At 44.6% G+C, this 17,427-nt stretch overlaps 1 protein-coding gene across 1 annotated transcript in view; it reads right to left on the minus strand.

The window, feature by feature from the left end:
- Window positions 1–17,427, minus strand: part of ALPK2 (alpha kinase 2) — a 69,899-nt gene that overhangs the window by 1,656 nt on the left and 50,816 nt on the right. The window contains exons 9-10 of the mRNA XM_065407008.1: window positions 16,054–16,271; window positions 10,029–10,077 (exon numbers count right to left, since the gene is read on the minus strand). Coding sequence (XP_065263080.1) covers window positions 10,029–10,077; window positions 16,054–16,271 — 267 coding nt within the window. The remainder of the gene's footprint in view (window positions 1–10,028; window positions 10,078–16,053; window positions 16,272–17,427) is intronic.

Raw genomic sequence — 17,427 nt, forward strand, 5'->3', positions numbered from 1 at the left:
CATTTTTGATATTTTGGGCCATTTTTGTCTTCTTGTGGTGACCTTACAATTTCATCCCCTTCCTTAAAGTTGGAGCTGGTTGAATATTTAAAAAAAAAAAAAAATCTTTTGCGGGAATTGTAGTGAATAAAAGCACTACACTGTGGTTGCTCTTATGTGTGGTGTGAACATACCCATGCCAAGTCAGCTAGGGGAGGATTTATCTGCCTGACAAGTGAATCAGGTGGTGGAGCTGCCCTGCTCTAGAGATGCTTGTCTGGTGGAAGTAGAGAAGTCTCCCGCTTGACTCATTTAGGGCCAAGAGGAAGAGTTTATTCCCAGCCCTGAGTAGGCAGTGGCATATAGCTGTGCTGCTCCAGGAGGAGCTCCCTAAAGGAAATGCAACTCAGACTCGCCCTCTGAGTTACAATTGCTCCACGATGCCTGTTTGCATACTAGGGAGTATGTTGCATTTGCCCGTGAACTGATCCAGCATACAGGGCCGGCTCTAGGCACCAGCAAAACAAGCTGGTGCTTGGGGCGGCACATTTTTAGGGGCGGCATGGCTGGCGCCAGAATGCCGCCCCTAAAAATGTGCCCCGGCCGCCCTAGCTCACCTCCGCTGCTGACGCGCCTCCGTTTCGCGCGCCGCTGCTCCCCCGCCCTCCCAGCCTTGAGAGCCTGGGAGGGAGGGGGAGAAGCGGCGCCCGCGCCGCGGCCACTCGGCGTCTCCCCCTCCCTCCCAGGCTCTCAAACCTGGGAGGGAGGGGGAGATCCCGAGCGGCCGCGGCGCAGGCGCCGCTTCTCCCCCTCCCTCCCTCCTAGGCTTGAGAGCCTGGGGGGAGGAGGCAGGGCTGGGGATTTGGGGAAGGGGCAGAGTTGAGGCGGGGCCGGGGGTGGGGTAATTAAAAAACGGGGGGAGGGGGCGGCCAAAATTGTTTTTGCTTTGGGCGGCAAAAATCCTAGAGCCGGCCCTGCCAGCATATATAACCCACTGGTCTGAATGTATCTGCACCCAATCCAAAGAGGACGTGAGTCTATTTCAGTTCTTAGCTGCAGCTTCAGCTCATGCTGTAGAGACTCATGGTTCTAGGTTTGGAGGCCTCTAGTTCAATCCAGATCAAGGTGATGAACATCACATGTACTTCACCCCGCCCTCACCACTGCCAGCCAGCCCTGTTGGCTGATGTGTGTGTGGAGCCCTGGCTTTCCTTGTCCCTTTGCTGGCTCCCAGCGTGATTATCAGGCACAGAGTCTGTGCTCTCCCCCTACACCCTGACTCAGGTTTAGGGTAGCTTACACCTGGTGCCCCCACTCCTTTATACTCCCTGGCTGTGCAGCTTGCACTCACAATCTAGCCCTATGGCAGATTATAAACAGAAAGGCAAAATAGCTTGGGGCTCTGTGATGAAATGTTCTCCTGCTCCTGGGGGGAGAGAATAGAGCCAGGACCCTCCCAGACCAAGCCCCACTCTAGAAGCATGAAGACTCTGCTTCAGTCACATCAGAGGATGGTTCTTTTCACAAGCAAGCCTACCTGACATTGACAAGAGCTTCTCCTTTGGATCAAGCTGAGGATAGCCTTGGGCTTGACTGTGGAAATTGGCCGGGGCAGAGCAGTGCCTCATCAGAAAGGGTGTGCCTCAAAGAGACAGTGTTTTGTTTCTCCTTTTGTTGTGTTTTGTTTGTGTCTGAAGGCCAGCCTTAGTCCCCCTTCCAACAGGGGTTTAATCATGAATATTCAACCAAGCCCTGGGTATTTGCGGAAATAAAGGACAAATTCACAGCGACTATTAGTCAACAACAAATAATTCAATGAGTTCTAGTTAAAACCCCTTCACTCTATAGTGGTTCTCAATTACTCTCCTGCATGGTGCAGGACTGTACATGTCAGAGATTCAGGTGCCAGAGTCTGAGTGGATAAAGAGCCTCTGTGATGTAGAGAGCCTTTGGAGAGCATCTGCTTGCTTTAATATTTAAAATATCTTGTTTCCGCTGCAGGACTGAAAGAGAGGCCACATTTCTCTTCTATTAAGCAGGAAGAAATCTAAATGCTTAGGAATCTCCAGGGCCATTAGTGATCTGACAGCTTTCACTGCAATGAATGATAGTTGCTTTTCTTTGTGATTGCTCTTGTAGATGTGTGCAAAATGACCAATTTCGGAGGCATGAATGTGGTGGGTTTTCCTCCTGGCAGACACTGCCTATTTTTCAACTGAGAGAGGGAAACGATTTCCTTTTTCCAGGAAGCCACATTCATGGAAATTATGTTCCTGCTGGTGGGAATTTTTCACATGCTCTTTCCTACACTCTTCCTTTGCAAGAAGTTTATGCACTTTTCTATAATAGTACTGAGACCAACAGTTTAACAGTTGGAGATCATTTTGTCATGAAAAGGTTGAGTTTAAAAATCTATCGTCTTTTCTCATGAAAATAGAAAAATTATCCAGTCTGTGGGGATAAATTATTAACTCTTATGTCAGTAATGTCTCTGTAGGATCAGTATACACGTCCATTAGCCATTGGTCTCAGAGGACATATTGGAAGGAAACAACCATGAAATGATTTGTTTCTTTAGTCCATTAGTTTAGGCCCAAATTTTCATCAGTGATGATTGATTCTGGGTTACTCAAACGTTGGGGGCCCAACCTGAGACTTTTGGGCCTGATTTCCCTAGGTACTGAGCACTCAGAGCGTCCACTGAGTTCAACTGGAGTTCTGGATGCTCAGCACTCATTAAAATTACGCCCAACATGTCTCAAATTGGGCACCCAGAAACCCAGGGACTGCAGATGAGTGTCCAGTTTTGTGAAGGTTGGCTATAGTTAATTAGTCTCTGGCTAATGGGAGAATGAGTTCAAAAGAAAATCCAGTTTAATGAATTCAGACTATTTTCCTATTCGTATTTTGTTTCTGTCACTCACTATGCTCCTTTTAAAGAGCAGATCATCCAATCAGGGACCAAAAACAATAGAATATGATCAGTTTCATGCCATGAATAGCAGATGCTTGAAGTGAACAATTTGTGAAAACTTCACAAACAAGCCACAGTCTCAGAGTTATTCAGCTGAAATATTCAGCACATACTGAATACATTCACAGCAAATGGGACTAGGCCTTTAATGAAAAACGAGGCCAATATTTTGTAGAGTTTAAAAAGTTGATTAATACTATTCCACCAGCTTTATTCACAAATCAAATCACACCCATTTCCCTTTTTCTATCACAATTGGCTTTTGTTTGCTCTTGTAACTAGAGATGGGACGAAATCAACCCTGCCCCTCTGATCCAAACCCCACCACATTTTGGAGGTTGAGAGGCTTCAAAATCTTGGGCTGGATCTGAATTCTGTAAATGGCCCCTGTCTTTACAATGGGTCATCGAAAGCTACCTATTTATCCCTTTATACCACACCCATCACCACAGCCTGTGAGAATTAAATCCTTGCATTTGAGCACCCCCAGCCTTTGGGGTATTCAAAAATCCAGATCCTCAGTGTTTCTATAGAGCCTTCCATCACTTACACATCTAAATGTATCATTCGTTCTGCAAAGTCTTAATAATGACTATAGTCTAGCTGCAGCTTGGCAGGACTAGTGAGGCTAATTCAAACATTCTGCTGCTATTATAGCTTGTGGGTACATGTAATGGGGGAGGAGGTCTGTGTCAGCGAATGGCTTCTAAATTGGAAATGTCCTTATGTTGCTTTCATATGTATTGCGTTCAAGAGATCTGAATGACCTTTCCAAGCTCCTGAAAGAATGTTTAATCTGTTGTTTAACATGCCATGTGTTATTAATTAACTAGCTAGATCACTGATGAATGCAGTTTATGACAAAATCCCCTCATGTTTAGGGAGAAGCCCAAACCAAAACTCCTGAAATCTAGAGGAGTTAGCATTTGGATCCAGATTCAAACTTTGCGGTGCCTTCTCTCTCCACAATAGGCTACCCCAGAGCTCTCCATGCTCAAAAACATGGAGGAAATTTTAGATTCTACATTTGGCAGCCGAAGCCTTTTTTAATCCTCATGGCTATGGGTGTACAAAAGCATATCGTGATCTCATTTCCTTCGTGTTTTTTACAAACCATGGCTACTCCTTGGAACTTAACATCTAATCTAAAATTTTGGTTAGAAGTCATGAAGCTGCTAGAAATCAGATAATTGTATTTTACTTTTTTTGTTTAAATCTAAGAAAGAATTGAGCCAATATCATATTTACAAGAGTTAAGTTGCTGACTTTGGTGCTTCCCAATAGTTAAAATGATAAATGTTTTCAAGGTTTGGTTTTTTTATTTCCAGGAAAACTTTGCCCTCTAGTGGTAGACAAGTTATCGCGGCCATTTCTATTACACTTCAACTAATACATTTGTGCTTTTGTGCCTTTTTACTCCACTGATAAAACAGGCATGAGAGGTATGCAAAGCAATTACTAATCAGAAATGTGTTTAAATGTTGTAAGCATCTAGTCTCTTCATAACCACTACCAAAGCGGGGGAGATAGAGAGGAGAGCAGACAAATAAATAAATTCTGGACAGTGCAATTCATTGTGGTTCAGACTCTAACTGCTTGGAATCTCTGGCTTATAAAACGATTAATGGCACTGGGCAATGCTAGAAATGTGATGCAGAATATTAATCTGGGCTGTCTCTTGCTAGATGTATTGTACACTTGTTTTAAAAGTAATACTAGGGAAAATTAAATGAACATAAATAATTCCTGACGTTTGCCCTATCAGCTTTTCTAAATTCATCAATAACAGTTTACAGCATGACATGATAGTATTTTTCAACTTAATGATGTAAGCAGTACAGTGTAGGTTTTATTTTATTTTTTGCTAATCTTAGTCATAGTGTTGTCAGAGTGAATTTAGCTTTTTATTTACTTGCTGAATTGAACAGAAACTCTATGAATAGTCTCCATTCAGCCATGATTCTGGTAAAATTTCCCAAAGTTCAATATAGGCTCAAAGGAATTCGATATGACACCTATGCGATCAATGAGTTCATCTCCCCTGCAAAGGCAGGTTAGAGTCTATAACAGAATTTGCGTCGGCTATCACACTGATACATTAGTTTCATTTCATCTCTGTCTTACAGAGTCAAAAATATTAGAATCATTATCAGAATTATAACCTTGTATGACTGTGTATGCTCTCACAGACATACTGGGTTTACTATCTCACTTGTTTGTTTACATCATATTGCCATTAGCACTAAGCTGTGATGTGGATGAATTCTACCTATTTGTTTTCCCCTGTACATCCCAACATGTTTTAAAATCAATCTGGGAAAAATTAACTCAGAGGCATCCTCCTGGGTAAATGATGAACAATGTGGGGAAAGGTTTCAGAGTAGCAGCCGTGTTAGTCTGTATCCGCAAAAAGAACAGGAGTACTTGTGGCACCTTAGAGACTAACAAATTTATTAGAGCATAGAGCATATGCATATGCATCCGAAGAAGTGGGTTGTAGCCCACGAAAGCTTATGCTCTAATAAATTTGTTAGTCTCTAAGGTGCCACAAGTACTCCTGTTCTTAATGTGGGGAAAATACAGGACCAGCAAAAAATCTGTTGCCTTGTAGAAATAACATGAGTCAAACAAAAGGACACTAGAAATTTAAATTGCTTAAGACAAAGAGTGTCTATTTGGGGTGATCCTTAGTTCAGATTTCACTGTACATTCTTTGTCTCACCTCATCTTCCTGTCTCTTTGTCTCAGATGGGTTTTCATCAGCATAATTTCCCATAGTATGCTGTATAATAACATTAATTAAAGCCTTCCTATAAATCATCAGGTTCCAGAGCACAGCGTAACATAATTAAAACTTGTATGATTTCTTTATTTTCTAGATGGATGATGAGAGACTAATTCAAATGATTTCACTCTGGAGCCAATGAAAAAAAAATCAATGTAAATTTTGAAAAAGTGCCAAGCTAGAAATGTGAAGGGTTTTCCTAGAATATGCTAGGATAGTACAAAGGAGGGTGGGGGGAAAGCATTGTTTTTTTCTGTGTCTCTGGCATATAGAGAACCACATAGGCAATAAAGATATTTCTCTTTGTACCTATTGCTGTGATCAGTTCTATATTTTATACAGATTTCTTAAGGAAGAATATAACGTAAAGTGGTTGTCACAACCATCTACCCAAGAAAGATGCAAGGGAACAGAACTGTGACATCACATACAACGAAGTTAGAGAAAAGAATAGTATGCATTAGTTGAGGAAACAACAGGCTTGTTAAAATAATATTGGAAAGAGTGGTGTTCTCTCTTTCTCTCTCTCTTTCTGGTGCAAAATTTCACAGCAGTTATTGTTGGTAGGGTTGGAATTGCTAAACATCTCAGCAGATGAATGACATTTAAAAACTGATAAAAGGAAATTTGTGATTTCCCCATGTATGGTTAATCTGTGGAACTCACTTCTGCAAGATATTTGCTGTCTGGTCTTAGCAGGTTTTAAAGGGCGTAGCAGGGCTTAAATAAAGGTTAGACATTTATGTGAATAATATTAATAATAATATCACTCAGACATATTTGCTAGTGTAAATGTGTATGAGGGATAACGGCACCCTGGCTTCCGGAGAGGAGTCAGCAACTAACTGTCTGGGATAGTTGCCTATGTTGTCCATTATGTGGCTTTTACACTTTCTTGTGAAGCATCTGGTATCTGCCAATGTCTGAGATGGGATACTGGATTCGATGGACCATGGGTCTGACCTGGTACGACTGCTTCTGTTAGGGTGACCAGACAGCAAATGTGAAAAATCAGGACAGGGGTTGGGGGTAATAGGAGCCTATATAAGTAAATGACCCAAAAATCAGGACTGTTCCTATAAAATCGGGACATCTGGTCACCCTAGTTTCTGTGCTCCATGATATAATCTAGAGAGGACAGAAGGCAAGGTTCTGCAACTCTGGAATGCTCCTAAGCCACTGTCGCAAGCTGGCTGCCCCTTAAGGCAACCCAGGCTTAGCCTTGCCTGTGACCAGACAGCTATCCCCAGCTGAGGCTGATGGAGACTCACCTCAGATGCCAGGGAGCAGAGAGAGGACTACTTAAACAGAGCTGTGAACTCAATCTGGGGAGGAGTCCCAGGAGAGAGGAAGAGCATGGGAAGGGTCTGAGGAAATGAGGCTGGAAGAGACCCCTTTATTGAGATTTACAATTGGAACTTTTGTTACCCTGGAAAGGGACTGAATTCAAAATACTTTGAAAGAGACCATTGTGGGGCTAAGGAAGTGGGCACTAGGAGGCACTAGAGGTGAAGTCCCCTGCAACATCATGACTTCACATCAAGGGGTACTAGGGTGGTAAGAGCGACCACTTACAGTCCCAAGGGAGCAAACTTGCTCCATGCCTTCTAGAAGACTTCATAAAAACTCAGTGGGTGAAATCCTGGTCTTATTGAAATCAATGGCAAAACTCCCACTGTATTCATGGGGCCAATATTTCACCCAGAGTTCCCACTCCCTGACATGGGTTATCCTCACAGAGGGATTAAAGGGGCCTGTATTTTTAGCTGTTATCTTATAGCATACCCAGTAAGTTTAATGAATGACTCTACAGATTAAAAATCAGTAGTACTTTGGGAGAAGTGGAAAACAATTATAACATAAATGGGCTAAACTTTTTATTTCTGCGGTGGGATTCTATATATTTGTCTCTTAAGAAGGTCTAAAATAATTGCAGAGCCACTTGGAGACAGGTTGCTTTTAAATGCCTTGTACAGTGTTTGACACCTCCAAGAGGTTTTTGTCTTTGAGAAGGCGGGCGGGCGGGGGGAGAGGAGGGCTGCTTTGCAATCAAATAAACGTCAGCAAATCCTTAAATGCGTTTCCTTTGTGCATCAAGTTACTAGCCTAGATATAGCTGCATTGGACATTCTCCCTCCCTCACCTGCCTTGCATGGCTCACAAAAGCACAGTCAACCCTGAGAAAACAAGAGGCATCTGAATGTGTCGTGGGAGGAATAACTAACACACAGAGTCTGAAATGTGAGAGAGGGGTATTTATATATAAGACAAGGTGCCACCGTTTTCCAGAAGTGGGAGGGATGTTTAGTTTTAGTATCACATAACTAATAATGACAGTATCTGTAGGCTCCTGACCTTTCTGCCCAGCCCAGGATTCTCTGCCATGCTCAAATCTCTTCCAGCAAACCATTTTATTCTTCAACGTGAAACTTAGGAAAAATGTCAAAACAGAAGGAAGTTCTTCTGTCTAGGGTGACCAGATCACCCAAGTCAAATATCGGGACGCGGGGGGTGGGGTGGGGGGGCGGCGTGGCGGGAGGGGGCAGGGCAAAAAAAAACAAAAAAACACCCTTCCTCCACAAGCGCTGGAGGGAGGCCCGGGAGACGCAGGGGAAGCGCGGGGCCAGGGTGAGTGAGAGTCCGGCCTGGCCCCGAGCAGGCAGGACTCAGTCGAGCGGTAGGGAGAATAGGGGGGCGGCCCGCAGGGCCAGGCGGCGGCTGTTCTCCCCCCCCCCGGGCAGTGGGGTTCGGGCCCGGGCGTCAGAGCCGCAGCCGCAGCTGCCGAGCTTGGCCATCGTCCGCTTCCTCCCCCTGCGGCAGTGGGAGCTGCAGCAGCGGCTGCTCCCGAGTCCCGCTGCCCGGGGGGGGAGAACAGCCGTCGTCTGGCCCCGCGGGCCGCCCCCCTCCTCTCCCTACCGCCCGACTGAGTCCTGCCTGCACTGGGGCCAGGCCGGACTCTCACTCACCCCGGCCCCGCGCTTCCCCTGCGTCTCCCGGGCCTCCCTCCAGAGCTTGCGGAGGGAGGAGGAATGGTGAGCCTGGGGAAGAGGCGGGGATTCGGGGAGGGAGCCAATAGGGGGGGAGGGGGCGGAGTTGGGGCGGGGGGAGGGTGTGAGCACTTCCGGGCTCCGGAGCATTTCCTTGTTTGTCCAGTGTCCCGACCGCACATCGGTCGGGACGCGGGACAAACAAGGAAATATCGGGACAGTCCCTGATAAAACTTCTGTCCCCCAGAGGCTTCTCCCTGGCCCCTTTCAGTGCTGAAAGGAGAACGTGCCCTTTTCTTCATTCCCGCTGCATCAAGGTCTACTGCAGGATCCCATCTCTCACCTGCAGCTCCTCTCAGCTGAGCCACTTGCTGACTTTCACAATCACTTGCTCCCTTCCCAGCTGGGTCTGATCACTGAACAGGGCTGGCTGGCCCCAGACCCCTGGCACTTAAAGGGCAGACCACCTTGTTGCAGTATCCATCAATCCGTGGCCTCTGCCAACAAGTGCGAGTTGTGGTATGGATGCATCCCATTCCAGGGACATTGCGTGTTTCATAACTGTTATTCAGTAGCCATCAGATAGTAATGGTTACTTATGGGCTGGGCTGGCCTTGAACAAGCAACCTAGGCTGGGGCTGCCAAACACTTCAAAAAGAACAAGTGATTTTTGGATGCCTCATTTTTTCGGTGCTCAAACTGAGGTGCCTTAAGGGGCCTGATCTTCAGAAGGCGATTCTTCAGCACTTCTGAAAATCAAGCCCTTATAAAGTATCTCAAGATGGGTACACAAAATCACTTTTGAAAATGTAGGCCTATATCCCATTACCCATCCTCTGAATCATCACGTCTCCCTGATTTTTCAAATAATTTTGCATTGTGGGTAAGATAGGAACTGAAGTATTAAATATCGACCATTCTATTGATTTGTATTGCATTGGAGATAAAAAAAAACAAATAGAAAAGAAAATCTTGATTATTATTTGTTATTTTACGAGGAATACCAATGACATCTTATTTGTTCCAAGATAAAGTGTTTATGAAGAAATTCTGTAAAGCAAAACCTCCAGTACGTTCGCTTTCCTTCAAAGAGGAAAACAAATGTGTTTTCTTGATAGGAAGGTTCCCATTAATATTTTATGAACGTGAGGAGGTTAAGACAAATTCCATTGGGATTGTTTTTCCCCCTAAAGTTATGGTGAGAAATAAACATCCAATGCACCAACCCCCATCAGGTTTACACTGTGAGGAGTTTGAAGCACAATGCAAATATATTCCATTGAGAAATATGTCTTTCACTCACCCTTTGGCCAATGTTGCTATGCCAACGTCGGTTAACTTCATTCCTACACCTACAAAAAAACAAAACAGGGAGCTTGCATTATACCAGACTTTCTAGGAGTGTCTTCAGATTTATAGCCTTATAGATGCAGCGAGGTATTCTTTATTGATTATAGTTTGTTTCAGTTATCTCTGTGTAGTGACAATATTTTAACATTCTCCCCGCAAACGTAGGGTTTTTGGTCTGTGCGGTTCACAACACTAGCAGCAGTCAGTAGCATTCCAGTGATTCACAAACAAGGTGATAAATGGAGCTCTAAGGCTCGGGAATGTTTCCTATGCTGGAGGGTAACTGAGAGCCTCACTTTAACTGTGGCATCTTAAAGGGACATCTAAATCCAGCATCAGAACATTTACATCTGCAAAGAGATGCATAAGGGTCATTTATTGTTCCTAAGTTTTGGGATTTGGATGTTTGCAAGTGGGGGTGGGGTGGGCTACAGTGTATTCCAATGGGGAACCCACTTTGCATATCATCATCATGGCCCAACAATCTTTGCTCTCTGTTTAGTTTTTTGGGTGACCAATAGGTACTAAATTAAACTCTTCACTCAGTGTTTCCAAAAAGCGCTTACCACTTTTACCCCCACTTTTGTTTTACTAGCCATGGTGGGCAAAGCCCTGCCCTGTGTTGTGCGCTTGAGCTGTGGAGAGATGATGATGCAGGGAGTCTCCTTCTCCCTCAGAGCAGGTGTGCAGGTATAGGGTAGGATACAGATCTAGCACTTCCGCGAGTGCACCGCAGGAAACCAAGCTAATGTGCCTTGCAACATTCACAGCCAAGCCATTCCAAGGGGATGTGGTCAGCAGTTTTGGAGCATGGACAGGGTCCCAGTGGTCCCCCTTTGTGAGGATTCTGCTGTCAGCAGCAGATACACGGTGCTCCTTGTTTGGAGCAGCAGGTAAGAATCAATAGAGCGTATAGCTCCCAGGCTCAGATGCTAACTCAGCTGCTCTGCTTCCTGACTCTAGCATGCCTCATACTCATCAGGCCAGGAGGAGTTTGCCCTATAGGCTTTTCCCGGTTAATTCATTTGCATTTGTTTTGGGTTTTTTTTCAGCCTTCTAATTTGAAAGGGTAGGGGGTGGAAAGATTCCACCTTTCCTTGCAGAACCCCAGCCAGGACTGTTGCTCTATTTATTCCCTCAACAACTTAGTGAACACACAGACTACTTCTTTAAAGGCCAAATATTTGCACAATGCGGGTGAGTGAGGTGCATAATGGTGTCATGGCAGCGTTCTCTAGATATAAGGAGGTCATTCCTTCAGACGTGATCAGGAGCCTGGGTGTGAATTTTTCCACTGGTTTTAAAGACAGATGTTAGATGTTTAAATGCAAGGCAAAGTGCTGGCACAGGGTGCTGTTTTTAGAGTCTTTTATTTCACAAAGCAGTTCATAAATCCCAGAGTGGTGGGGTGAAAAGCAGGCATTAGTCAGCCTTGTATTGAATGTTCTGATTTACTAAGGTGCATTTGTAGTAAAATGAAATCTCTTAGTAAGAGCGTGAGACTTTTTTTTTCTTTCCAAAGTGGTTATTTACAGAGACACAAACCATGTGAAAACCTCCCCTACCCCAGATTGGATGCCAATGAACCTTTTTAAAGCACTTGCCACAGCAAGCAGCTAATTCATTTCTTTCCTGTGAGTGTGGATCACACACAGAAAGCCAACACAGCACCAGAGCGTTAGAGAGTAGAAAAGAAAATATCAGAAACCTCCCTGCACAGCTTTTATTATCTCCCATGTGAGATGCCATATCAAAAGGCCGTGTATTATTTTAATTGTTCTAACCCCATATTTGTATTGTTCTCCAGTCACTTTGCCAAAGGCACTTGTAATTAGTATTGATTTTTTTTTAATTACCAGGTGGGTCTCAATGCTTCAATTAGACTAAAAAAGAATATACTTTAGAAAATCCAATGTCCCTATTTAATAATTCGACTGCGGTTCCTCTGGCATAATGCTAGTTCGAATTGTTATTTCAGGCAAAAAAGCCTGTTACAATAAGTTTTTGATAACAGTAATTTACAGATATTTTTATACTGACAGGGTATCATCTAATTAGCTAATTCCCGTGAACGATGTTGTTCTTTACTTGTACTTCAGTAGAGCGTAGGAGTCATGAACCAGGGCCCCATTGTGCGAGGCATTGTACAAACAAATTCATTGGAAGCTGGAGCCATGTGATTTCCTGGTTTGCATAAGAGGTTCAGGTGTGATTCCTGATTCCAGTCTCTCACTACCAAGGCCAGAAAGGACCAGGAGCATTGCAAGGGCAGCATGCTTAGCACAGCAGAGGGAGCAAGTCAGGAATGACAGAGTTAGACTCAGATGAGAGTACCAGATGTCCAGAACGGGCTGGAGAGAGTATAACACAAGCCAAACAGTTGGTGGAGTGAGGAGAAGTGCTGCCTAGGGTTCCAGAGAACCAGGGCCAGCTCCAGGCACCAGCGAAGGAAGCAGGTGTTTGGGGCGGCCAATGGAAAGGGGCGGCACATCCAGGTCTTTGGCGGCAATTCGGCAGCGGGTCCCTCAGTCCCTCTCTTTCTCTTTGAGCTGCCGCCGAAGTGCCGCCAAAGAGGAAGAGAGGGAGCAAAGGACTTGTTGCCAAATTGCCGCCGAAGAATGGAGCGGCATGATTGAGCTGCCGCCGAAGATCGGCTTTATCTTTTTTTTTTTTTTTTTTGCTTCGCCGCTTGGGGAGGCAAAAAAAGCTGGAGCTGGCCTTGCAGAGAACAAGCTCCCTTCCAAGAGACCCAACTTAAAGCTCCAACTAGGAAACTATTTTAGCTTGTTGAGAGCACAGCCATCGAAACACATCATGGGGCCATTCAGAACTCACTTGTCAAAACATAGGCTGTTTTGGGGCGTCAGATCCTGCTGTGTGTTACACTCTGTCAGTCCCACCAACATCAGCGTAACTGAGAGCTGAAAATGGCCCTCAGACTGCAGCCTAGGACAAATTATTGAAGGTGAAATTCCTCCTCATGTAGATGACCGGCACAAAGACTACACCATTTAAATCTGACTTTTATCCCTATATTAATGTTTAAGTGGTGCAATAGGCTTCATGCTATTTCAACCCATGGTTTCTAATACCATCATTAATATCTGTATGGGACAGATTGCCCCTTTTGTCCTCCTGCTGTTAGATAATGTACAGCCAACTGAATGGATGGGTTCTGTGTGCTCAAAGGGTTTCTCATGCCCTAAATTCCTTCTCTTACAACCATTACAAAGCTCCTTTTGACTTCAGTGGGCATGGGTCAGGCTCTAAGGCCGTGTCGAGACTACCACTTATGCCAGCAAAATTTATGTCGCTCAAGGGTATGAAAAAAATACCCTCCTGAGAGACATAAGCTTCCCTGGCATAAGTACTCATGTGCACAGCATTATGTTGGCAGGAGAGGTTCTCCCGCCGACATAGCTACCGCCACTCATTGAAGTGATTTTATTATGTCGACAGGAGAGCTCTCTCCCATCAGCGCAGAGCGGCTACATGAGCGATCTTACAGCTGCATCGGTACGGCTGTGCTGCTGTAAGCTCGCTCATGTAGACATGACCTAAGGCAGCTAACGCCTTTGAGCTGTTAGTGACATGCCACATGTGATGCTCTATGGAATTGTGACACACTTTATATTATTATTATTATTAATAGTAATGTTATAAAATTGCAATGAATCGTGCTAGATATGCCGTGTAAGGTATCTGTGAAAACATTATGATTTGCCAAGTATGATAATCTTATTTATATGTTTGTATCACCTTTCTATTGTGAGTTATAGCTATGTCGGGTATATCTGTATTTCCAAACTTGTGCTGTGCATCTGGGTGACACCCCCAGACAGATTGCCACCAGCACTGCCTAGCCTGTTCAATGGCCCATCAAGGGTCACCAACTGTACAATGAACCCATTGAAAGGAACCAGAGAATACACCTGATGAGTCCGCACAGCATGTAGGGGCATGCCTAGAACTCTAAGGCTTTTCCATACCATTGTGCTGTGAAGCTTGTGTTTGGTACAAAGGAAGTACAAGCTGCATGGTAAAAGAATGTAAAAGGCAGCTGCTGCATCATCTCCATTTGTCTTCATTCCTGCTTCTTACCTCTGGAGTAGCTTTTCTACAAACTGAAGCTCTGAACAAAGGACTGAATGACCCATCCATGCTGTGGATGTATTCCAGAGGGACTTTCAAGCCGGCAAACTCACCAGTACTGCTAAGAACCTGATATATGGACGCTGAGGTCTTTGTATGTATCTGGGTGCTTTATCATTTAACAACTCTCTTCTTGTTCTTTCTTCCTTTTTATACTAAACCTTTAGTTTTAGCTGCTAAAGGATTGGCTGGCAGTGTGGTATTTTGGGTAAGATCCAAACTAATATTGAACTGGTAATGTGGCTGGCCTTTTGGGGTCAGAAGAACATTTTGTATAGTGAGCAAAGTTTTTAAATAACTTCTCACTGTACTGGACCTATGAGCTGATTGGGAGCCAGAGAACTGGAATGTAATAAAGGGGGCTGTGTGATTTCTTTTTTCAGCTTCTTGATAACCAGTGTGGGGGATCAGAAGCACAGTTGTGACTGGTTGGTGAGTTTAACTTCAGTGTTAACCACCAGTTTTGGGAGTATCTGCTCTCCCTTTTGCAGCCTGCCCTGACGTTGGCATTTTAAGTGAGGGCTGCCCCAGGCACACTGGGTCACACTGCTTACGTTGTGTTTCTGAAATAAAGGCTCAAGACAAAATGTTCCAACTTTGGTGCCTGAAGACTGGCATTTAAATCCATATTTAGACACCTAAACACGTGGCCTGGTATTCAGAGGTCTGGAGCACCTGCAACTCCTAGTCTGGGTTATAATGCCTAGTAATAATACTGTCCTTTACAGGAGACTATGCTTGATGCCATGGGTGGCTTCTATGTTCCAATGACCCTGAGAGCTGTGATGGCGGGAGTTTTAACTCCTGTTAGGACTATCCAACAGACAAAAAGGGTAGGGACCAGACAAAAAGCAGCCCACTGGCTGAGCGATAGGCCAACAGCCTATCCTTGTAAAAGAGCTGAGTTATAGAAACACAACAGGAGAACCATTCTGTCAAACAGCACGATAGACATGGATGGCGGAGCCTTGTGGGTACCGCAGGTGATGTCTGATGGCGTGGGAAGGATTCAGATTCTGAGTGTGGGAATAAAAGGTCAAGAATTAAATACTAGAGCCACAAAAGGAATTAAATTACTCAAGAGAGAGACGGTAAGTGTGCTAGCAAGTGTGCAGCCAGGGCACTGGACATGAGCTGTTCAACAGGAATCTCTCTGGTTCCCATCCAGGGGAAGTAGTTTTATGTGATAAGGTTGGCGAGTGAGAGTAACCCATGCCTGCTTGGTGTGGCACTCTGTCCCTTTCTAATGGCGGCTAGACCAGCTAGAGGTTGATGAGCCTTCTACCGCCTTGGCTAAGAGACATGCGTCTTTTAGCTCATGCAGTAGAGGATCATGTGGTAAGTGAGCTCCCAGGTTTGATCCTGGCTGCCGATGACTGGGGTCAGTCGGCGTTACATGACCATGCTCAGCAAGTTCAATATGTTGAAAACAGCAAAGAATAGAATTGTGCTGGAATGAGGCTCTGAAGGCATATCTACACAGCCTGTGACCGTGAGATTCCCGTCATGGGGCGACAGACATGGGTTGGCGAGACTCGTGCCAGCACTCTAAAAATAGCTGTGTAGACAGCGCTTTCAAGTGCACTACCCTCATCCCTAGGCTTCAGAGTCTGAGCTGCTGCCCAAGTTGTAACTTCAGTGCAGATTTTGTAGCTAGCACAAAGCCCCACCCCAAATCTGTCAGCCCAGGCAGGGAGGCTCACTGCCACTGACTCCATACACGTACTATGAAAGTCTGTCCAGTCACTGGGATACTGAGTGATTGGGTGTCAGGGTGATAGCATGGCAGAACTGTCACATACTGTCACAAGGATCAGAACTCTCACCTTGAAAATCTGTAACGAGCAAATTTCCATTGGTTTTCTCATACAGCCAGTGCTGAAACGTGCAACACTTCTGACCAGCTTCTGAGTCTTTTCTCATGAAATTTATTTCCTTGCCATCCCGGACAGAATATTTCACAAATTCTCCAATCAGTTCCTCTTCCACGGTTGCATAAGGGATATTATTCTCAGGACGATGAACAAGGAAAATAGGAATGATCCTGAAATCGAACCCAATAAACCTTAATGATCTCAGTCAGGGAACGTGTAAGAGAGAGAGACTTTTTGTCCAGGAACATGCAGTTTCAGACAGTCAGTAGAAAAGATACTAGGGCTGAGTCAAGTTTGATAGTAGGAAACATTTTGATAGGAATTAGATCCTTCTATTGTACAGTGATCTACAAATGATGTAAGTTCTGTTTCATTTATTGGGTCAAATCTAAACCCTTCTGCATTAAGTTTTCAAAGCATAATTGCTAATGCCGTCCTTGTACATTCCGAAAATGAAGGCCTACATTTTAAAAAGTGTTCACTAATTTTTGGGTGCATTGTTTTTATGGTGCCTTTTTGACAACAGAAGGCCTGATTTTTAAAGGTGCTGAGCCCTTTTATCCCCCAGTGGCTTCCATGGCAATGTTATCTGTGATCAGCGTTGATGCACTTCAGTAGGCACTTCTTGGGTTTCTCAATTTGTGCACCTAAAGCCAGAGGCATCCAAAGTTAGTTAGCACTTTTGAAAATTCAGACCAAAACAACTCTTTTGCCAGACAACAAGAAGAGGAAATATAAGAACTTCTTTTTAGAGGGATCATTAAATTCTTAGTACAGACTGGCTCAAGCCAAAGCCTTGGAGCTGAAAATCCCTGAACTCTGGTGACGTTCAGAACTCCTCAGCTGACTCCAGGTGAAATTTCACATGGAAATTCAAAACCAGGCAAAACTCACTTAGTTTTCCAACTCAAAACTTGGGCTAATTTTGCCAAAAGCTTTGCAAAGCCTTCCATGAACGTGGGCTGGGTTTGCCAGACCCTAGGTTCATTTATAGTTAGGGATGGAATAGATATGAAACTGGTTGCGGTCCAAATCCAGACAAACTGTGGAAGTTTTGCTTTGAGTTATGAGGTCTTCTCAAAGACACACTGAACATAAAGTGAAACTGATGAGCTTAGCACGTCTAGCTAGCACATACTTGAATCTGTTGAGGATTCTAGAAACTACTTATCTCACTGCCAACATGAACCTCTTGGTTACCAGAATTCATTGCTGCTGCTGCATCTCGGCTTCTGAGAAGTGCACTGAAACCTCACAATGCGCCTGATTCTGTTTACGCTGGAGTGACACAGGAGTGCTCCGGAGGAGTGCCCTGCTACCAGGGTC

The sequence above is a fragment of the Emys orbicularis genome, chromosome 6, assembly GCF_028017835.1.
Source record: "Emys orbicularis isolate rEmyOrb1 chromosome 6, rEmyOrb1.hap1, whole genome shotgun sequence".
Classification (NCBI taxonomy): domain Eukaryota; kingdom Metazoa; phylum Chordata; order Testudines; family Emydidae; genus Emys; species Emys orbicularis.